At 42.1% G+C, this 15923-nt stretch overlaps 2 protein-coding genes across 5 annotated transcripts; both read left to right on the top strand.

The window, feature by feature from the left end:
- Nucleotides 1–320: 320 nt before the first annotated feature.
- Nucleotides 321–10102, top strand: LOC135605760 (protein gar2-like). 3 transcript variants are annotated; one of them, XM_065096213.1, is made up of 12 exons: nucleotides 321–1050; nucleotides 2822–3207; nucleotides 3305–3394; nucleotides 3550–3789; nucleotides 4425–4643; nucleotides 4723–4918; nucleotides 5000–5059; nucleotides 5150–5334; nucleotides 5425–5489; nucleotides 5572–5621; nucleotides 8205–8260; nucleotides 9684–10102. In XM_065096213.1, the coding sequence occupies exons 1-12, from the start codon at nucleotides 444–446 to the stop codon at nucleotides 9753–9755; spliced, it is 2226 nt and encodes a 741-aa protein (XP_064952285.1). In that variant the 5' UTR covers nucleotides 321–443; the 3' UTR covers nucleotides 9756–10102. The 3 variants fall into 3 exon arrangements, with proteins under 3 accessions (XP_064952285.1, XP_064952286.1, XP_064952284.1); XM_065096214.1 differs by having other exon boundaries at nucleotides 4425–4467; nucleotides 4594–4643; nucleotides 4723–5059; XM_065096212.1 differs by having other exon boundaries at nucleotides 4723–5059.
- Nucleotides 10103–12115: 2013 nt separating this feature from the next.
- Nucleotides 12116–15519, top strand: LOC135605761 (uncharacterized). Of its 2 annotated transcripts, XM_065096216.1 has the most exons (2): nucleotides 12118–14545; nucleotides 14631–14778. In XM_065096216.1, exons 1-2 carry the CDS (start codon nucleotides 12570–12572, stop codon nucleotides 14641–14643), a joined length of 1989 nt encoding a protein of 662 aa, XP_064952288.1. In that variant the 5' UTR covers nucleotides 12118–12569; the 3' UTR covers nucleotides 14644–14778. The 2 variants fall into 2 exon arrangements, with proteins under 2 accessions (XP_064952287.1, XP_064952288.1); XM_065096215.1 differs by having other exon boundaries at nucleotides 12116–15519.
- The last annotated feature ends 404 nt before the right edge of the window (nucleotides 15520–15923 follow it).

The raw sequence follows: 15923 nt of genomic DNA on the forward strand, positions 1-15923 counted from the left end.
GGTCAAATCTTATAATTCACAGGAAAACGAGAAGAGGGATCGCTTCATCCCCAACTGATCTCGACCCAAACCGGACCTGATTGGATCGGGTTCGACCAATTTGATCCAAAAGTCAAATAGTTTAATCATTTTGATTAAATAGCTAAACAATCAATTTTTATGTTCATTTCATTAATCATTAATTAATATAAATTTACAATGAATTTAGTAATTGGGCGAGCAACGTGGCGGATCCAAGCAAAGGGTGAACCCGGTTCGCGTTTCTGGATCCGCATCCGAATGGGGCGATCTAGGGGTAACCCTCGAGCCTTCGTCCGCTCTTTCGATCGCAAGCCCTTCCCTTCGTCTTCATCCCTATCGTCTCTCTCTCCCTCTTCGTCCTTCGAACCCTAGCCACTACGCTCCGCCTCTGCCCCTCACGATCGCAGTAAAGCGTGGGGAAGATGCCTCCGCGGTCGGCGAGGAAAAGCGCCGCTAGGAAGATGCCGTCGAGGGCGAAGAAACCCTCGCCGCAGTCGGCGACAACCCTTCCCCCTGCCGTCGAAGAGTCGCCCTCCGAGGTGGCCGCTGTGAAGGAGGAGCCGGCGGAAGAGGAGGTTCTCGCCGCCCCGCATGCGGTGGAGGCGCCGGAGGAGGGGAATACTCTAGCATTGGAGAGCAGGGGAGAAGTGCTCGTAGAGGTTAAGACTGAGGAAGCAGAGGTTGAGGCTATGGCAATGCGGGAAACGGAATCTGAGGAGAAGGTTGAAGGAGCTGTGATCGTCGAGAAGATTGGAGAGGCTATTACGACTCAGGAAGTGTCTATTGGAGATGCTATCGCGATGCGGGAAGTTGAGGATGAGGCTATGGCGATGCAGGAAATGAAATCTGAGGAGAAGGCTGAGGGAGCAGCGATCGTCGAGAAGATTGGAGAAGAATTTGCCGCTGAAGTTAATGGTGGCGGTGAGACAGCTTCGGAGAAAGGTGGTGATTCAACTGTTCTTCCTTCAGAAAGCGTGGAAGCTCCAAAGGATGCAGATGATTCTGCGAATGAGACTGATGTTGATGAAGGTATGTATTATGCAGCTTCGTTCTGACTGAACCATTGGCATCTGACTCTTCATAGTATGAAAATGTGTACGTAATTTTCGATCATAAATTTGAATGAACTAGGCAAATATGTTTCAGCATCGATTTGCTTCTCACACAGAAAGGGGAAATATGTTATCTTGCATTTTGGTGGCATGTAGAAGAACTCAATATTGCTTAGGAATTATCTTGTCTCTCTTGTAAAATTCTATAATTTCTCAGTGTGCTGGCCTGTAGCTTTGAGAGAAAATAAAATCACATAATTGGAAGGATTATCAGATCCCACTTTCCTAATTGATGAGAAAATATCCACTGACACTGAATACTGCTGTGCTTCACATACCTACTAGTTATTCTGTCTTGCTTCCATTAAAGGCATTTTTTTTATTTCATCTCTAAAATCACCCACCACTTTTTCACCCTTATGATCAACCATTTTTGCCGCATCCACAGTTTCAACACAAACTGTATCCATTTGCCCAGTCTACCATTGCAGCATGAACTGTTTCTGACCATTAGGTTGCTCTTTTGTTCTACGAACCTTTAGCTTGGGCCTCGGTTCAATAGTTTTCGTAAAAGGTTAGTCCCAACACTGATGGGAGGATGATGACGAATCCTGACTTTTACCAGTTAGGCCTGGTTATGCTTAATTAGTAAGTTAAAGTATCATTGAGAGGATCATAACCATGAAAAGTAATAGACAAATTCTTAGGGATATAGAAAAACCTAAAAAAGCAGTGACAGAACCCATTAATCTTATGTGAATCAATGATATCAGCCTTCTAATTGTTTGGATTATTTAAAAACTCAAAAGTTAACATCAAAGATGTCTCCAGAGAAGCACAAACAAAATACCAGTCATGAGATGGATATGGTTGGACATTCGAAATGAGGTGTGTCATTGGTTGGTGGTGTTTTGCATTTGAAGTAATAGATTTAGCTTGATGATGGCTTCCTTCTAACCAGACTCTTGGCCTAGTTGATGGAGAGAACCAATGGACTTTTTTTTTTCACAGAATCTGTCTAGGTCATTATTGTCGGACATTGGTAGAGTTGTAAAGTTAGGCACTTTTGATGGTTAATTTAGTTGGAATGAGGAAGTGGAAGTGGATATGCTCCATATCTCTGGGTCTTCATTCTTTGGTTTTAGTAAAGGATAGTGGAAAAGGAATCACTGAGTACAGAATGTGCAGAATGATGCCTATTGGGAGTGATCAATTTGATTGGACAGAATGTGCTTCCACTTTAATTATAAATTATCAATGGGAATGGATTTTGCGGTCTGATTCATTGTGGAGTCACTAAGAGGAATGTGCAGCTATCATTTGACATTTTCAACATTACATTTCTATAGCTGTTTTGGATGAATTCTTCTCTTTCTCTTGTATGCAAATAATTTAACAGAAATATGTAGTGTAAGAGAGATTAAGTAACGTCAGTGTTGTGTGTCATACAGTCATGGAAGTGACAAACTTTGTAGAATAAATTTACTATTTGAATTATCCTGTGATCTCTTGATTTGTATTAATAAATAGATATTTAAGAGAAATATTATGAGGTTTTATGTGAACATTTTCTTGAAAAAATATTGTTTACGTGGACCGATGTTGGATTAGCATGTTCTTCCCTTATACAGATTTGTGTTCCTCTTCAAAACTGATCCAGCTAAAAAATGTACAAAAAAAATCTTGTCTGTTTTCTGATGCTGTAGGTCTAGATGTTACTTAAAATACAATTAAATTCATTTTATCAGGTACAGAACAAGAAGTCAAGAATGAAGCTGAAGTCAGCGATGGAAATGATGATGAAGGTGTAGAGGAATCAAATGATGGTGATGGAAATAGAACTGATGATAATGCAGATAATGAAGAGAATGATGAAGATGCTGCTGCTCTGTATATGCAAGCCCAAATGGAAGTGAGAAAAAAGCACAAGAAATTTGGAGTATTCGTTGGAGGGTTGGATAAAAGTGCTGTTGAGAAAGATCTAATTGAAGTCTTTGGTGTGTTTGGGGAGATTAAATCTGTAAGGATAGTTAGAAATCCAGTAACACAGAAGAGTAAGGGATATGCTTTCATTCATTATGCTAATATCGATCATGCAAAGAAGGCTCTTACTGAGCTAAAGGATGGGACAGAGGTTTTGCTTTAGACCTTTAATGCCTCCTTAGTTTTATTCTTTTTTTAAAGAAGTCAAACAAATTGTGTAACTTTGTTTTATATTTTACTTTGTCCAGGTGAGAGGCAAACAAGTAGGAATATCTGCTAGTCAGGATAATGACACCCTTTACCTTGGAAATATATGCAAGACTTGGACAAAAGAACAAGTATGCGATTACTCATTCTAATGTTTACCTCATCGCCATTTTTTCTGCATATGCCCACAAGCTTTCTTGGCCATTATCTTTGCATGCTTTTGTTTTATTTGGTTCTTCCTGCTTACTGTCTTAGGATGTTCTAACTAGCATTTGGATGGTTATAGGTGATCGAGACACTTAAAGGGTATGGAATTGAACAACTTGAGGACATAATCTTGCCAGATGATCCTAAAAATGAAGGCAAAACCAAAGGTTTTGCTTTTCTAGAGTTTAACTCGCATTCAGATGCGATGGCAGCATTTCAACGCTTAAGGAAACCAGATGCTTTATTTGGTCGTGATAGAAGTGCTAAAGTTTCTTTTGCAGAAAACTCGATGCATCCAAGTGAAGAAGTAACATTACAGGTTTAATATACTTCTTGTTACCTCATTTTCTTTATTCCTTTTTTTAAGTCTCCTTATCTTTCTTTTCGCTGTATGAATCTTGTCTAATTCAATCTCATTCGTTGCTAGTTGGACAAAGCTTGACCATGTATTTTTTGTAGCTTATTACTTGGTCAATATCTAACAGAATCCTATCCTTAATCCCACCCAACTCAAAGTCATCAAGTTAGTTTGGCACATCTTTCCCAACATGACAATCTTGAAACTTGTCAGCTAACATCTTTTTAGACTTCTTTAGGCTGGGAAAAATCAGTTCAAATGATGAGGGGATCTGATTATGACGGGGTCTAAACCTACATATTGTCGTCACTTTCATTCATTATTTCTGTTAGTTCTGTATTAAATTAGATTTTCACTTTGAATTTCCATATTGCTTCTCTCTGTTGCTTTTCATTTTTTGTCATCTTTCTCTTATACTGTCCTGTTTATTCAATATTTCTTAGTGATGGATCTTTTGCCATGTGCAGCATTTTTTTCAGTTGCTCTCTACTGTCTTCTCTTAATTTGCTTACTTAAGAAGTGGATTAACTTGTAGTCTGTTTACCAGTTTAGATTGGCACTTTTTTGCTCAACTAATAATGGATGCCTGTCTGCAGGTCAAAACTGTTTATATTGAGAGTATTCCCGATTTTTGGGATGGTAAGAAAATCAAAGAAATTTGCCAACATTATGGTGAAGTAGAGAAAGTACAACTATTTAAGAAATCCACAACTAAAAAGAAAAATTTTGCTTTTGTTGAATTTACATCTCGAGAGAGTGCTGTAGCTTGCATGGAGGGGGTAAATAGTGCCCAGAATGGGGAAGGAGAGGTCAAGGTATTGCATACATCTGAATTGTCTAATGTTTGTATCAGTAAACTGTAAATTAAGTTCCCTAATTATGTTCCAAGTTCAGATTAAAGTAAACCTTGCAAGGCCTCCTAGCAAAGGACGGCTTGCCAAGCGAGGTGCTCGAGGTGGATTCAAAATTAACAAGGATGGAGAAGTTACAAAACAAGTTGCCCAGTCCAAAAAGAAGAAAAGAGCCAAATCAAAAGAGGTTTTTGTCCAGGGAAATGCCAAAAGCAAACTGAAAAAAGATGAATCAAGTAGTAAGTCTCGAGGTAAATGTGATATGCGTAAGAAGTACCATAAATCAGAAAAATCTGACAAAGCACAAAAACGTGGTGGAGACAGGGGAATTGTCATTAATGAACGATTATCAAAAAAAGCACGCAGAGATTATTACTATGGTATGTGAAAGCATAATATATAGTAATTTGTACATTTCATGATTTTCTATTTTTGATACTAATCCTATATTTATTTTTCTGAACATATAGGTAATTCGCGTGGTAGACCTTCCACTGTCTTTGATCACCAAATGGATGCTTATTCAGAAAATCCGAGAGACAGTTACGTATTGCAGACTGTTAGTCATACCCCAAGATATGCACTGCCAGCAACTAACTACCAGGGTTATGCTTATGCTGGAGCTTCTGGATCTAAAATTCACCATCCTGATCTAGTAAGCACTTCTGTCATATTCCTCCATCTGGTCACTTCTGAGTTTCAATTTCAAAGATGTCTTTAATGTGTAGCTTGTGTTAATTTTCAGGAGCCTCATGCTGGATATCTTCCTGCTTCACAACATCGCCAATACCCTTATGGATATGAGCAAAGGTTTCTTCTTGGTATCCGTATGTCTTGTAAACCTTCCAAAATATGTTGTTCCTCAATGTGTCTTATTTATTTTGTGTTTCAGAGTTGCTCCTTATGATGTCCAACCAAATAGAGGTTCTGAATTCACCGGAGGTAATTACTTACAAGAATGTGTTGTACATATAATTTATGGCTAGCTCTTTTAATGCTTCAAATATGGATGTGCTTCTGAATCAAAAGAGTGTTCTCCCCTAACTCATTTATTGGTTTTCCATCACCAGCTGGGCATGCAGCATTGCTTTTTCTTAGTGTTATGCTAATGCAGCTTTTGATTTTAATTTGTAGTTTTTTCTCTCTATGTATGTTTGCATGCTTATGATAGGAAAATATGCATGTAGCCGATCCCAAAATTAGTTTGGATACTATGGCTTGTTGTTGGTATTGTACTTGATCAACTGAGTAGATGAGATTAACAACACTGCTTGTGTTTCAATTCTCTTTCCCATCTTAATGTGATTGTTGTCCTATTTATACATATTTATATGAAGTTTTAGTACTTGATATTTGCCCAAGAATGTGCACTGAGATAGTAGTCTTTATCATGAAATTTTGTAAATTACATTTACATGATTTATGTTCTTTTCTAAGAGGACTAGTGTTGATGCCACTTCAACTAAAATTGTTCCTTAACCTAAGTGACCAAGGTTCAAAAACAATTTGTCTGCTTGTAAAGTCAAATCGGTACATTAATATTTTCTATACTCCACGTTTGATCCTTCTAATAATGTTCTTATAGCGAGTTTTTATCTATTGTTGGTGTGATATCTATTAAAATAATGGTGAAACAATATTGATAACTCTGTATTCCAATAAACACTTAAAAGTTTAACGATTATATAGTTTTTTATTATATTATTGTTTTAATATAATATTTGAAAATTATGTGTTAGATATTTACGTTTTATGAAAATTTACCATTTTTATTAATTATAATATTTAAATTCAAAATATTGAATTTTTTTTATAATTTTAAATCAACATTGTTGTCATTATTAATTATTAATTATAGTTGAAAGCTAACCATATACATTTTCTAGTTACTATTTTGATGTTATGAATAGTTTTCAATCATTTTGATATTTTTGTACAACATTGTTATATAATGATATTAATGACAATTTTTCTTTATTTGTCTTAATTCTATAATTTTTTGTAATTTTGTGTTATGTGCAGTATCTTCTATTTATTATTTAATGCTCTTCTTTGTTTATTCCTCAGTTTGGATTATTTTCAGCTGGTGAACATCTCTAATTGTTAATCTTTTGTTGAACCATTCATGCTTGAAAAGATTGGTGCCATTGAATGGTTGCAATCTTCTTGTTGGAAGACTACAGATTTCAAGCTAAATGAACTGGTTGGAAGGATTCTCTTCCAGTCAGTTAAATAGTTTGGGGCTGTTTCCAATTATGGTTGGAAACCCTGCTTACCCAGGTTGCAAAGGTGCAACCTAGCTACAACTGCAAGTCTTCAGTCTCCTACTCTCCTTTTTCTTTCTCCTCTTCTTTTTCCTCATTCTGCCAACAAGCAACATATTTCTCCTTTTTGTTCTCCTCCATTTCTCTTTCTTCTATGTTGGCTTAAATAAAGTCGGATGGGACCTAGGATCAAGGATTTCAATTTCTTTTCTGCTGCAGCATCAGAACATGGTAATCCTAAACCAGATATGGATTGGGCAATTTTTCAGACCATGGGCAAGTTTATATAGTTTCTAACTGGAATTATAATTACTTGGGGAACATCATGTACGCTTGAATTTTTTTCTGTTGTTTGAACTTTGAACTGTTGCATTTACAATTCTAATTCTTAGGATACTGATCTTTTTCTTGGATTCGAAGATTGATGACAAGGAAATGTCTTAGAGATTTAGGTAACTTTTGAAACCTGGCTTTGACGCTTGTTCTGATATGGTGTGTAAAAACATCATCCCTACTGGATGGTAGCGTCAAAGGATGGATGTGCAGCTAATTTAAAAACTGACAGCCTTGATTGTCTGTGTACATCAACAAAGATATGGGCTCTGCCAGTAATGGAATGAGATTGCTGCATATCATGTCTTCCACTAGAAATTTACTGACATTGCTATGGCATTTTAGACCCACATTCTGTGTGCATGGTAGACCTCATGGTACTTGAATAGGCACTTGGAGCACAAGTAGAGTTACCTCTGACTGGCTTGCATAAAATTAATTTTGCATAAAATTAATTTTGTAAATTGTTAATGCTTCTATGTACATGTTAGTTAAGTAACTTAATCTTCTTAGAATGTTCTAAAAAGCTGCATAATGGACTATCCAAGTTGATGCACTCAAAGTTTAGATTGCATCTGAACAATTGATACACATTTAGCCTGGGATTATCTTTGACTATAGCAACTGACAATTTTTGTTCTTTGAAAATCCTAATTAAGATATTACTTTATCAAGTCATAACAAATCGCTGAAGAACATTTTGAGTTGGGGAGACAAAGGCTGTGAAATTATACAGTGAACCTATATCCATGCTTTAAATCAAATAAAACTAATACTTCTCGTTTTTTAATAAATTCATTGACTATTAATCAAGTGTTTTAATGTTGGCTATTCTTCTAAAATGTCCTTGGTTCTTATTTCCTCTTTAGCATATTTACTGCTTATTTACATTTTACATCTAAAAGTTTTCCTTTTTGTTCTGTTTCAGGACTATCAGCAACTCAAACATCCTTCCCCGTGTATTCGAGCTCAACTGGTTACCAGGTATTAAGTCTTAGTTAATTTATCATTATGAAAAACTATTTAGCTTTACCTTAATGATATTGTCACACAAGAATGGATAATGGTAAGGTCTGTTTGATAAAAAAATCATTGTTTGATAATGTTGTTCATGGCATAAAATAATATACCAATGGTACCAGATGTGCCATCCATAGGTGCCACTGGTACGTGGACCAACCTAAACCTGATGGTTATTCCTTGTACCAACTGAACTGCTCGATATTAAATAATATACCCTGCTGTTGAGTGGTCTGAGGAATATTAACCAAACAGATCAATATCTTTATTCAGATAAACCTGGTTCATTTATATCAAGTGAAGTGATTTGGGATCAGTTGAGGGATATGATATTTATGGGAGTAATTAGAATTTAACTGGTCCATTGCCGATATTTCAATGCTTTGAGCCATAAATCGTGATGTAGTGAGCGGCAAGGAAGAAGATCCTGCAATCAACATCATGCTTAGACTTCTACTATTATAATTTATCATTTTTTATGCTGGTTCTACCTTTGTTTTTTCTTGGGTTTTTTTTTCCTTTGTTCTTTTGCTGGATGCTATTGGTACGTCAAGTTTACTGATCCATCAGAAATGCTGAATTGGATGTCACATCCATGTCATTTTTGTTTTGGACATGACACTTGTCTAATACCTACCAACACATCCTGGGTACTTCAGAACATATTATCTGCTTTTGTATGATTGACACATTTATGTTAATGCAAGATGTTTTTTATTCTATATGAGGTTTCAAAACTACAAATTTGGCATGCAAATTTGAGTGTTGATTTACTGCATGTTTTGTATACGTGTTTGAAGTAGTTTTGTGACTTTTGCAACTCAGATGAATAGTTAGCATACTTCTTATAAATTATATATAATGATTATATTTTATTCAAGTTATACATATCATCTGCTGATTCAATGTTATGTTGTGACCTACTTACGAAAAATTCACTGTGGTGGGGTCCCTACTCCCTACTGTCATGTCATGCTCTATAATCAGAAACTAATCTAAAAAACTAAAGAATCATTAATATGAAAAATAGGAAAAGATAATTGGAAAAATATCATATACTGTGAATTATCAATATATACATATATCTAGAAAATTAGTTTGGTTACAGAGATTTATTTGGAGAATTATTTCATCCGTTGATCGATTCAAGTGTTTTTCAATAACTTTTTAGAGCATTTTTACTATGGTTAACATGACTACCTGAAAAAATTACATGAAAACAATGCTATTACTGAATAATTCTGAATGTTGATTTATGCAGGCATTGTTATGGTGGGAGAATTTACGATATTTTCCAATTTATTTCCAAATTTGAGTTGTCAATCTTGTAGACATTTTATCATGATTAACTATGTAGGACATTATCTGATATCTTGGCTGCTGGCAGGGTGGTTATGCTTATCCTAGTATCGGAGCGTATCCTGGTCGCGTTAACCATGCACCTCGCGGCTATTACTGACGCACATAGTCTGCATCTGGTCATTGATTGTTCTGAAGGTGGCCTGTTGGCAGACACTGAATGATTAAGATTTCTAAAAGGTGATAGCTACTCCATAAGATCTTTTTGTTTCACCTTGATAGTGTATCATCTTAAAGGGGCTGAAAGCTTCCATTTGTCTCGATTAATGGTCACTCTCAAGATTTACCAGTGCAAACAAGCCATTGAGTTTTTTGTTTATTGCCATCTGTGCTTGTGCTGGGACTAAAATGCTTGTGGCTTCATGAAACACAGTTGTTGTATAGGGAACATGATATCTGGGTTTTATGTATGGAATCTGGTTGCAGTATGCTGCTATAGTTACTCTACATTGCGACACAAAATTTCCAAGTTCAAAGGGTTTAAAGTTGTCAACATGGGATGCTTTGATAGTTTTTACACAAAATCATTTTTTGGAGATAAGTGGCCCGTAGCTAAGCTTGGATGACGATCGTGTGGCTTCAGGAGCAGGTTCGTTTTCACCTCTTCTTATTCTTATAAAATTGTTCCAGCCGATCCAACAATCTTTTTCTTTCTCTAGAACAAAACATGAAATGTAGCGATCAATTTGTGGATCTCGTATGTGGATAATATAACATCATCGAAAGAGAAGTGTTTACAAGGTTCATGGCAACTGTTTTGTTTGTATCAGTACAATTAGTCAGGTGAGAAGAAAGCAAGATAAGTTGGAGTAGTAGTTTCAGATCAAGAATGTGATGAAGATGAATGAAGAAAAGAACACGTTTCTTGGCGTAGCCTGTGCGCTGCGGAGATGCCAATTCGTCGAGCTCAGTGCCAGAGAGAGAGAGAGAGAGGTGCAGCAGCGGGTGGTGCTGTTGGGAAAGGAGAGAAGCAAAAGTGATGGGTTGAGAAAAGGCTGCAGGTGGACAAGTATGAATCAATGGCGACTGCATCGACCACCACCTGGGGCTGGTTCTGCAGTGACCAGAGGATACGCCCCTCATCATTCCTGATGGTGGAGTGCTCAAAGGGTTAATGAGGCAGCCAATCTGTGTGCTCGAGGCCAGGTTGGAGGTGTGTACCCTCCTCCTCAGCTCACCCCCCTCCTCATCGCTTTTTCTGATGGCAGACCTCCTCTTTTTGTTCCCTTTTGCAGGATTTATCGCAGAGGTGGCCGTGGCTTTTGTCAAAGCGCCATCATTTGCTCACGTATAATTGTACTGGGAATCCCTGTTTAGCCTTGAAGGATGCACCCGGCTTTGGTGTAGCAAGGCGGAGAAGAAGATGGTCCCCGGTCACCATGGCTGTGTTCCTCAGGGGATTGGGAGCTCCCACGCATTCCTTCTTCTTTATTGCCCCCCCTTGTCTCTTTGCTCTCCGTATCACGACATGTTTGTGGTTGGTTGTCAGGTCACAGCTTTGGTGAAGGAAGTTGACGAGTCTTTTCCTCCTCCGCCTCCTCCTCCTCCTGCTGCTGCTGCTGCTGCTTCGTTGCTGCAAGGGGGAACGGCACACACGCAGAGTGAGAGAGAGAGAGAGAGAGAAAAGTGGATGCGACTTTCTCAGGCAACAGCTTTTAGCTGCGAAGATGATCTCGATATCTTGGCATAGGAGGAGATGTGATTCCTTGTGGCGCTACCTCGATCTCTCTCTCTCTCGTCGCCCTCCGCGTTCCTCCACGCCCAAACAAACGCGGACTTTTGGTCGTCCGTTTCATGGCGTTCCCTTGTCCATCAATCCCGACTCAATTCTCTCGCCGTTGGGTGGAGCACCTTAATAATTAAAATGCATACACATGCAAAAGTTTTGATTAAGTAAGGTTATGATTTTAATATAATACATACACATATGACATGGTAATTTTTATGATTTCAATACAATTGGACAAAAATATCAAATAAAACAATATTATTTCCAAGACCGGTCAACCCTGACCGAGAATCCGAAAAGAAGGCCCCCATAGCTCCCGACACAAGCATTCATTACATGGGTATATTTCTATAATGATATCATTATGTCATAATAATTAAGAATAAACCATGACATATATATGTGTGTGTAAGATGGGATTTACGTCTTAATGCAATCAATATATATATATATATATATATATATATATATATATGCTTCGTTTTTTGAAACAGAAATGCTTAATCATAAGATCGCACGCCGCGCAAAGCAAAACTCGGATGCTCTAAAGAAAATTGACGGCGTGGATGGTAAGGTCGGGATGGGTCCGGGGAGAGCGGAGCCCACCATGTGCTGGCCTCCTTCGGCCCACCATAATAAGTCACATGGAACAACAAGCCGCCCAAAAGCCAGAATTATTTCGGCCCCCCGTCGCCTCACCCCCACCCATCCACCGCACACAACAAACAAAAGGGTTTGTGCTCGAGCGTCGTAGTAGTAGACGAAGAAAAAGGAGACGCAGGACGACGACGTAGAGAGAGAAAGAGAAAGGAGAGATGCCAAGAAATAGTACGAGCTGCAGAAAGCGAAACCCACCAAAACAGCAATCCCCTTCTCCCATGTCTCCTCGAGTGCTGCTGCTGCTCTCCTCTCCCCCTCTCTTGCTCTCCAAAACCCAAAACCCGTCCTCCTCCTCCTCGTCACCATGATCAGCGCAGTCGAGGTGTTCGACGCGACCCTCCGACCCATGCCGTCTCCTTTGGATCGCTCCAGTTGAATGCAAAGGGAGTCGGTGACTCTGATGAAGTCTTCGCTGATGCCTCGGCGGTGGAAGCGAAGTAGCTGCTGCGGCGTCACTCGAAACTAGTGTTGCTTTTGGGGGGATTGAAGAGGGAGGAAACTGCTGCTGGTTTCAGGGGGCGTCCGATGGCGACGGCGAACGCGTTGACGACGACGGCGGTGTCCACTGCGACGATGGATGATTCGGCGGCGGCGGCGGTGACGGCGACGGCGACGGTGACGGCAGGGGCGGGGGCGGTTGCGGAGGACGTGGCGGCGAAGGCGGTGCACAAGAGGTACGAGGCGCTGACGACGGTGAGGATCAAGGCGATCAAGGGGAAGGGGGCGTGGTACTGGGCGCACCTGGAGCCTGTGATGGTGCAGAGCGCCGACACGGGCCTCCCCAAGGCCGTCAAGCTACGCTGCGTCCTCTGCGACACCGTCTTCTCCGCCTCCAACCCCTCCCGCACCGCCTCCGAGCACCTCAAGCGCGGCACCTGCCCCAATTTCGGCTCCCCCTCCTCCTCCTCCGCCGCCACCCTCGCCGCCCTCAAGCCCATCTCCTCCATCGCCCCTTGCTCCTCCTCCTCTACCGCTTCCCACCACCACCACCACCCGAACAGCCGTAAGCGCTCCTCCACCTCTGTCGGCGCGAACCCTTCGTCCGCCCACTTCCACGCCCCTCGCCTCGCGATCGCGGACCACTCCCGCTTCTCCTCGTCACCAACTACCCCTGCTGCCGGTGCCAGCGAAGTCGTCTTCTCCACCCCGCCCCCTCTGCCGCTCCCCGCGCCGCAGCCTCAGCTGGTCCTTTCCGGGGGGAGGGAGGACGTCGGCCCGCTCGCGATGTTGGAGGACAGGGTCAGGAAGCTCAAGAGCCCCAAGGCCTCCCCTGGACCGACTCTCTCCAAGGCCCAGGCTGACTCCGCCCTCTCCCTCCTCTCCGACTGGTTCCAAGAGTCGGCCGGAACCGGCGCCGTCTCCTTGTCCTCCATAGAGCATCCCAAATTCCGCGCCTTCCTTGGCCAGGTCGGCCTCCCGCCCATCTCCCGCCGTGACATCGTCGGCCGTCGCCTGGACGTTCGCTACGATGAGGCCCGTGCGGAAGCCGATGCCCGCACACACGACGCACTCTTCTTCCAGCTAGCGGCCGATGGCTGGAAGCCCCACGACTCGTCCTCCGGTGGCGACTCAATCGTGAGTTTAACCGTGAACCTCCCCAACGGCACCACCGTCTTCCACAGGTCCGTGCTTACTCCCGCCCGGTCCCCGTCCCAGTTCGCGGAGGTGGTGCTGTCGCACACCATTGCGGACATCTCCGGCGAAGGCGCCACCCGGCGGTGCGTCGGAATCGTCGCCGACAAGTTCAAGTCCAAGGCCCTCCTAAGCCTGGAGAACCAGAACCAGTGGCTGGTGAACCTCTCCTGCCAGCTCCAGGGATTCCGCAGCCTCATCAAGGACTTCGCCCGCGAGCTGCCGCTCTTCCAGACCGTCGCGGCCAAGTGTCACAAACTCGCCACCTTCTTCAACACCCACTCCCAGGTCCGAAGCGTTTTCCACAAGTACCAGCTTCAAGAGCTCGACCATGCATGCCTCCTCCGAGTCCCGCCCTCGTATGACCCACTGGTAGGAGGCTGCAGCGCCTCGTCCCTCTTCATGATGATGGAGGACATCTTGAGCTCTGCTCAGGCTCTGCGGTCGGTCATCCACCATGAGTCCTACGAGCTGGCCTGCCATGATGATCCTACCGCAAGAGAGTGCGCCGACATGATCGACGACACTGGCTTCTGGAACGAATTGGAGGCAGGCCACTTCCTCGTCAAGCTGTTCGACGATATGCTTCAAGAAATAAAGGCAGAGAGGCCACTCGTCGGGCAATGCCTGCCAATGTGGGAGGAGCTGAGGTCCAAGGTGAAGAACTGGTGCTCTAAGTATGGTGTCAAGGATGGGCCTGTGGAGAAGGTGGTCGAGAAAAGGTTTAAGAAGAACTACCACCCAGCTTGGTCGGCAGCGTTCATATTGGATCCACTGTACTTGGTGAAGGATGTGAGCGGGAAGTACCTTCCACCCTTTAAGTGTTTGACGGCTGATCAGGAGAAGGATGTGGACAAGCTGATCACCAGGTTGGTTTCTCGTGAAGAAGCCCACATTGCTCTGATGGAGCTGATGAAGTGGAGGACTGAAGGATTGGATCCATTGTACGCGCAGGCCGTGCAGGTGAAGCAGCAAGACCCAGTGACAGGGAAGCTGAGGATCGCAAACCCGCAGAGCAGCAGGCTGGTGTGGGAAACATGCCTGAATGAGTTCAAATCCCTTGGCAAAGTGGCTGTGAGGATAATCTTCCTGCACGCCACCGCGTGTGGTTTCAAGCACAATCCATCCATACTGCGGTGGGTGTGTGCACGTGATCGCTCGAGGACCAGCATCGACCGAATGCACAAGTTAGTGTTCGTGGCAGCTCATGCAAAGCTAGAAAGAAGAGATTTTTCGAGCGAGGAAGAGAAAGATTCCACATTGATGAATGGGGAAGATGATGGTCTAAACGATACAGCTTTTGCCGAAGCCTCTTCGGTGTGAGATCTCATGTCTTTAATTGCTTCAATTGTGCCTTTTGTAGAATTGGATTAGTAGGAATTCTCAGGAATTTTTTCCTTCAAAGTCTAAATATTTCGATTTGCCCATTGAGATTTTGGGTGGGTTGGGGGGAGGCGGGTTTGGTAGGGGAGTGTGGGGCATGAGAGAGACCTAATTGACATGCTAAAACTCCAGCTTTTCCTGCATGGGCATTATGATTCTTGGGGACAAATGAGCCTGCAGTAAGAAACTGGGAGTCTTCTTGTTTACAGGAGAGGATCATTGCAGAGGTGGGAAACAAGAAGAACCATGTAACAATTGCTTCTTCTTTTTTTGAGGAATAATATATGTATATGGGGTCGGGCTTTGTTCGCCTTGAGGCGATTTGTATCGCTCTTTTTGTTGCTTGATTCACTGATCTAGTCCTGCAAATGAAGTGATTGTGAATGCATGCTTGCTTCTTGTTCTTTTAGGATGTTAGCATGCAGCTCATCTTCAGCAATTTGATCTTCGAGTTACATCATGAATACTTCTATCAAAGTCTTCACTTGCTGTTTCTTAAGTATGACATAATGTGTTTCCTGCACCTCACACTATGGCACGTTACACACTTGATCCATTCAGAAAGGTTTTGTTGTGATCGATACGCTTAATTAATTCTGCTTTGTTTCGACGAAGCGTGTCACCTGTACTCTATTCTGCTTTGTTTCAACGAAGCGTGGCACCTGTACTCATCACAAGAACCGAATAATCGTATCGCAATCGCTATCCTAATCCCGTGAAGAATTTGATTTTCATCGTGGAGCTTCACAAGCCTGAATCGAGCATCTCTAGCTCTAGGAGGAGGAGACTCTGAATCTAGCTCTAGGCGGAGGAGGAGGAGACTCTGAATCTAGCTCTAGGCGGAGGAGACTCTGAATCGATCAC

This window comes from Musa acuminata, chromosome BXJ2-2, assembly GCF_036884655.1.
Source record: "Musa acuminata AAA Group cultivar baxijiao chromosome BXJ2-2, Cavendish_Baxijiao_AAA, whole genome shotgun sequence".
In the NCBI taxonomy this organism is placed as follows: Eukaryota; Viridiplantae; Streptophyta; class Magnoliopsida; order Zingiberales; family Musaceae; genus Musa; species Musa acuminata.

What these genes read in the sequence shown, in the direction of transcription:
- LOC135605760 (XM_065096212.1), top strand. Translation starts at nt 444, where the DNA reads ATGCCTCCGCGGTCGGCGAGGAAAAGCGCCGCTAGGAAGATGCCGTCG. An exon ending in TGAGACTGATGTTGATGAAG is followed by an intron (nt 1,051 to 2,821) that starts GTATGTATTATG and finishes TCATTTTATCAG; the next exon opens with GTACAGAACAAGAAGTCAAG. An exon ending in CGAGCTCAACTGGTTACCAG is followed by an intron (nt 8,261 to 9,683) that starts GTATTAAGTCTT and finishes GGCTGCTGGCAG; the next exon opens with GGTGGTTATGCTTATCCTAG.
- LOC135605761 (XM_065096215.1), top strand. Translation starts at nt 12,570, where the DNA reads ATGGCGACGGCGAACGCGTTGACGACGACGGCGGTGTCCACTGCGACG.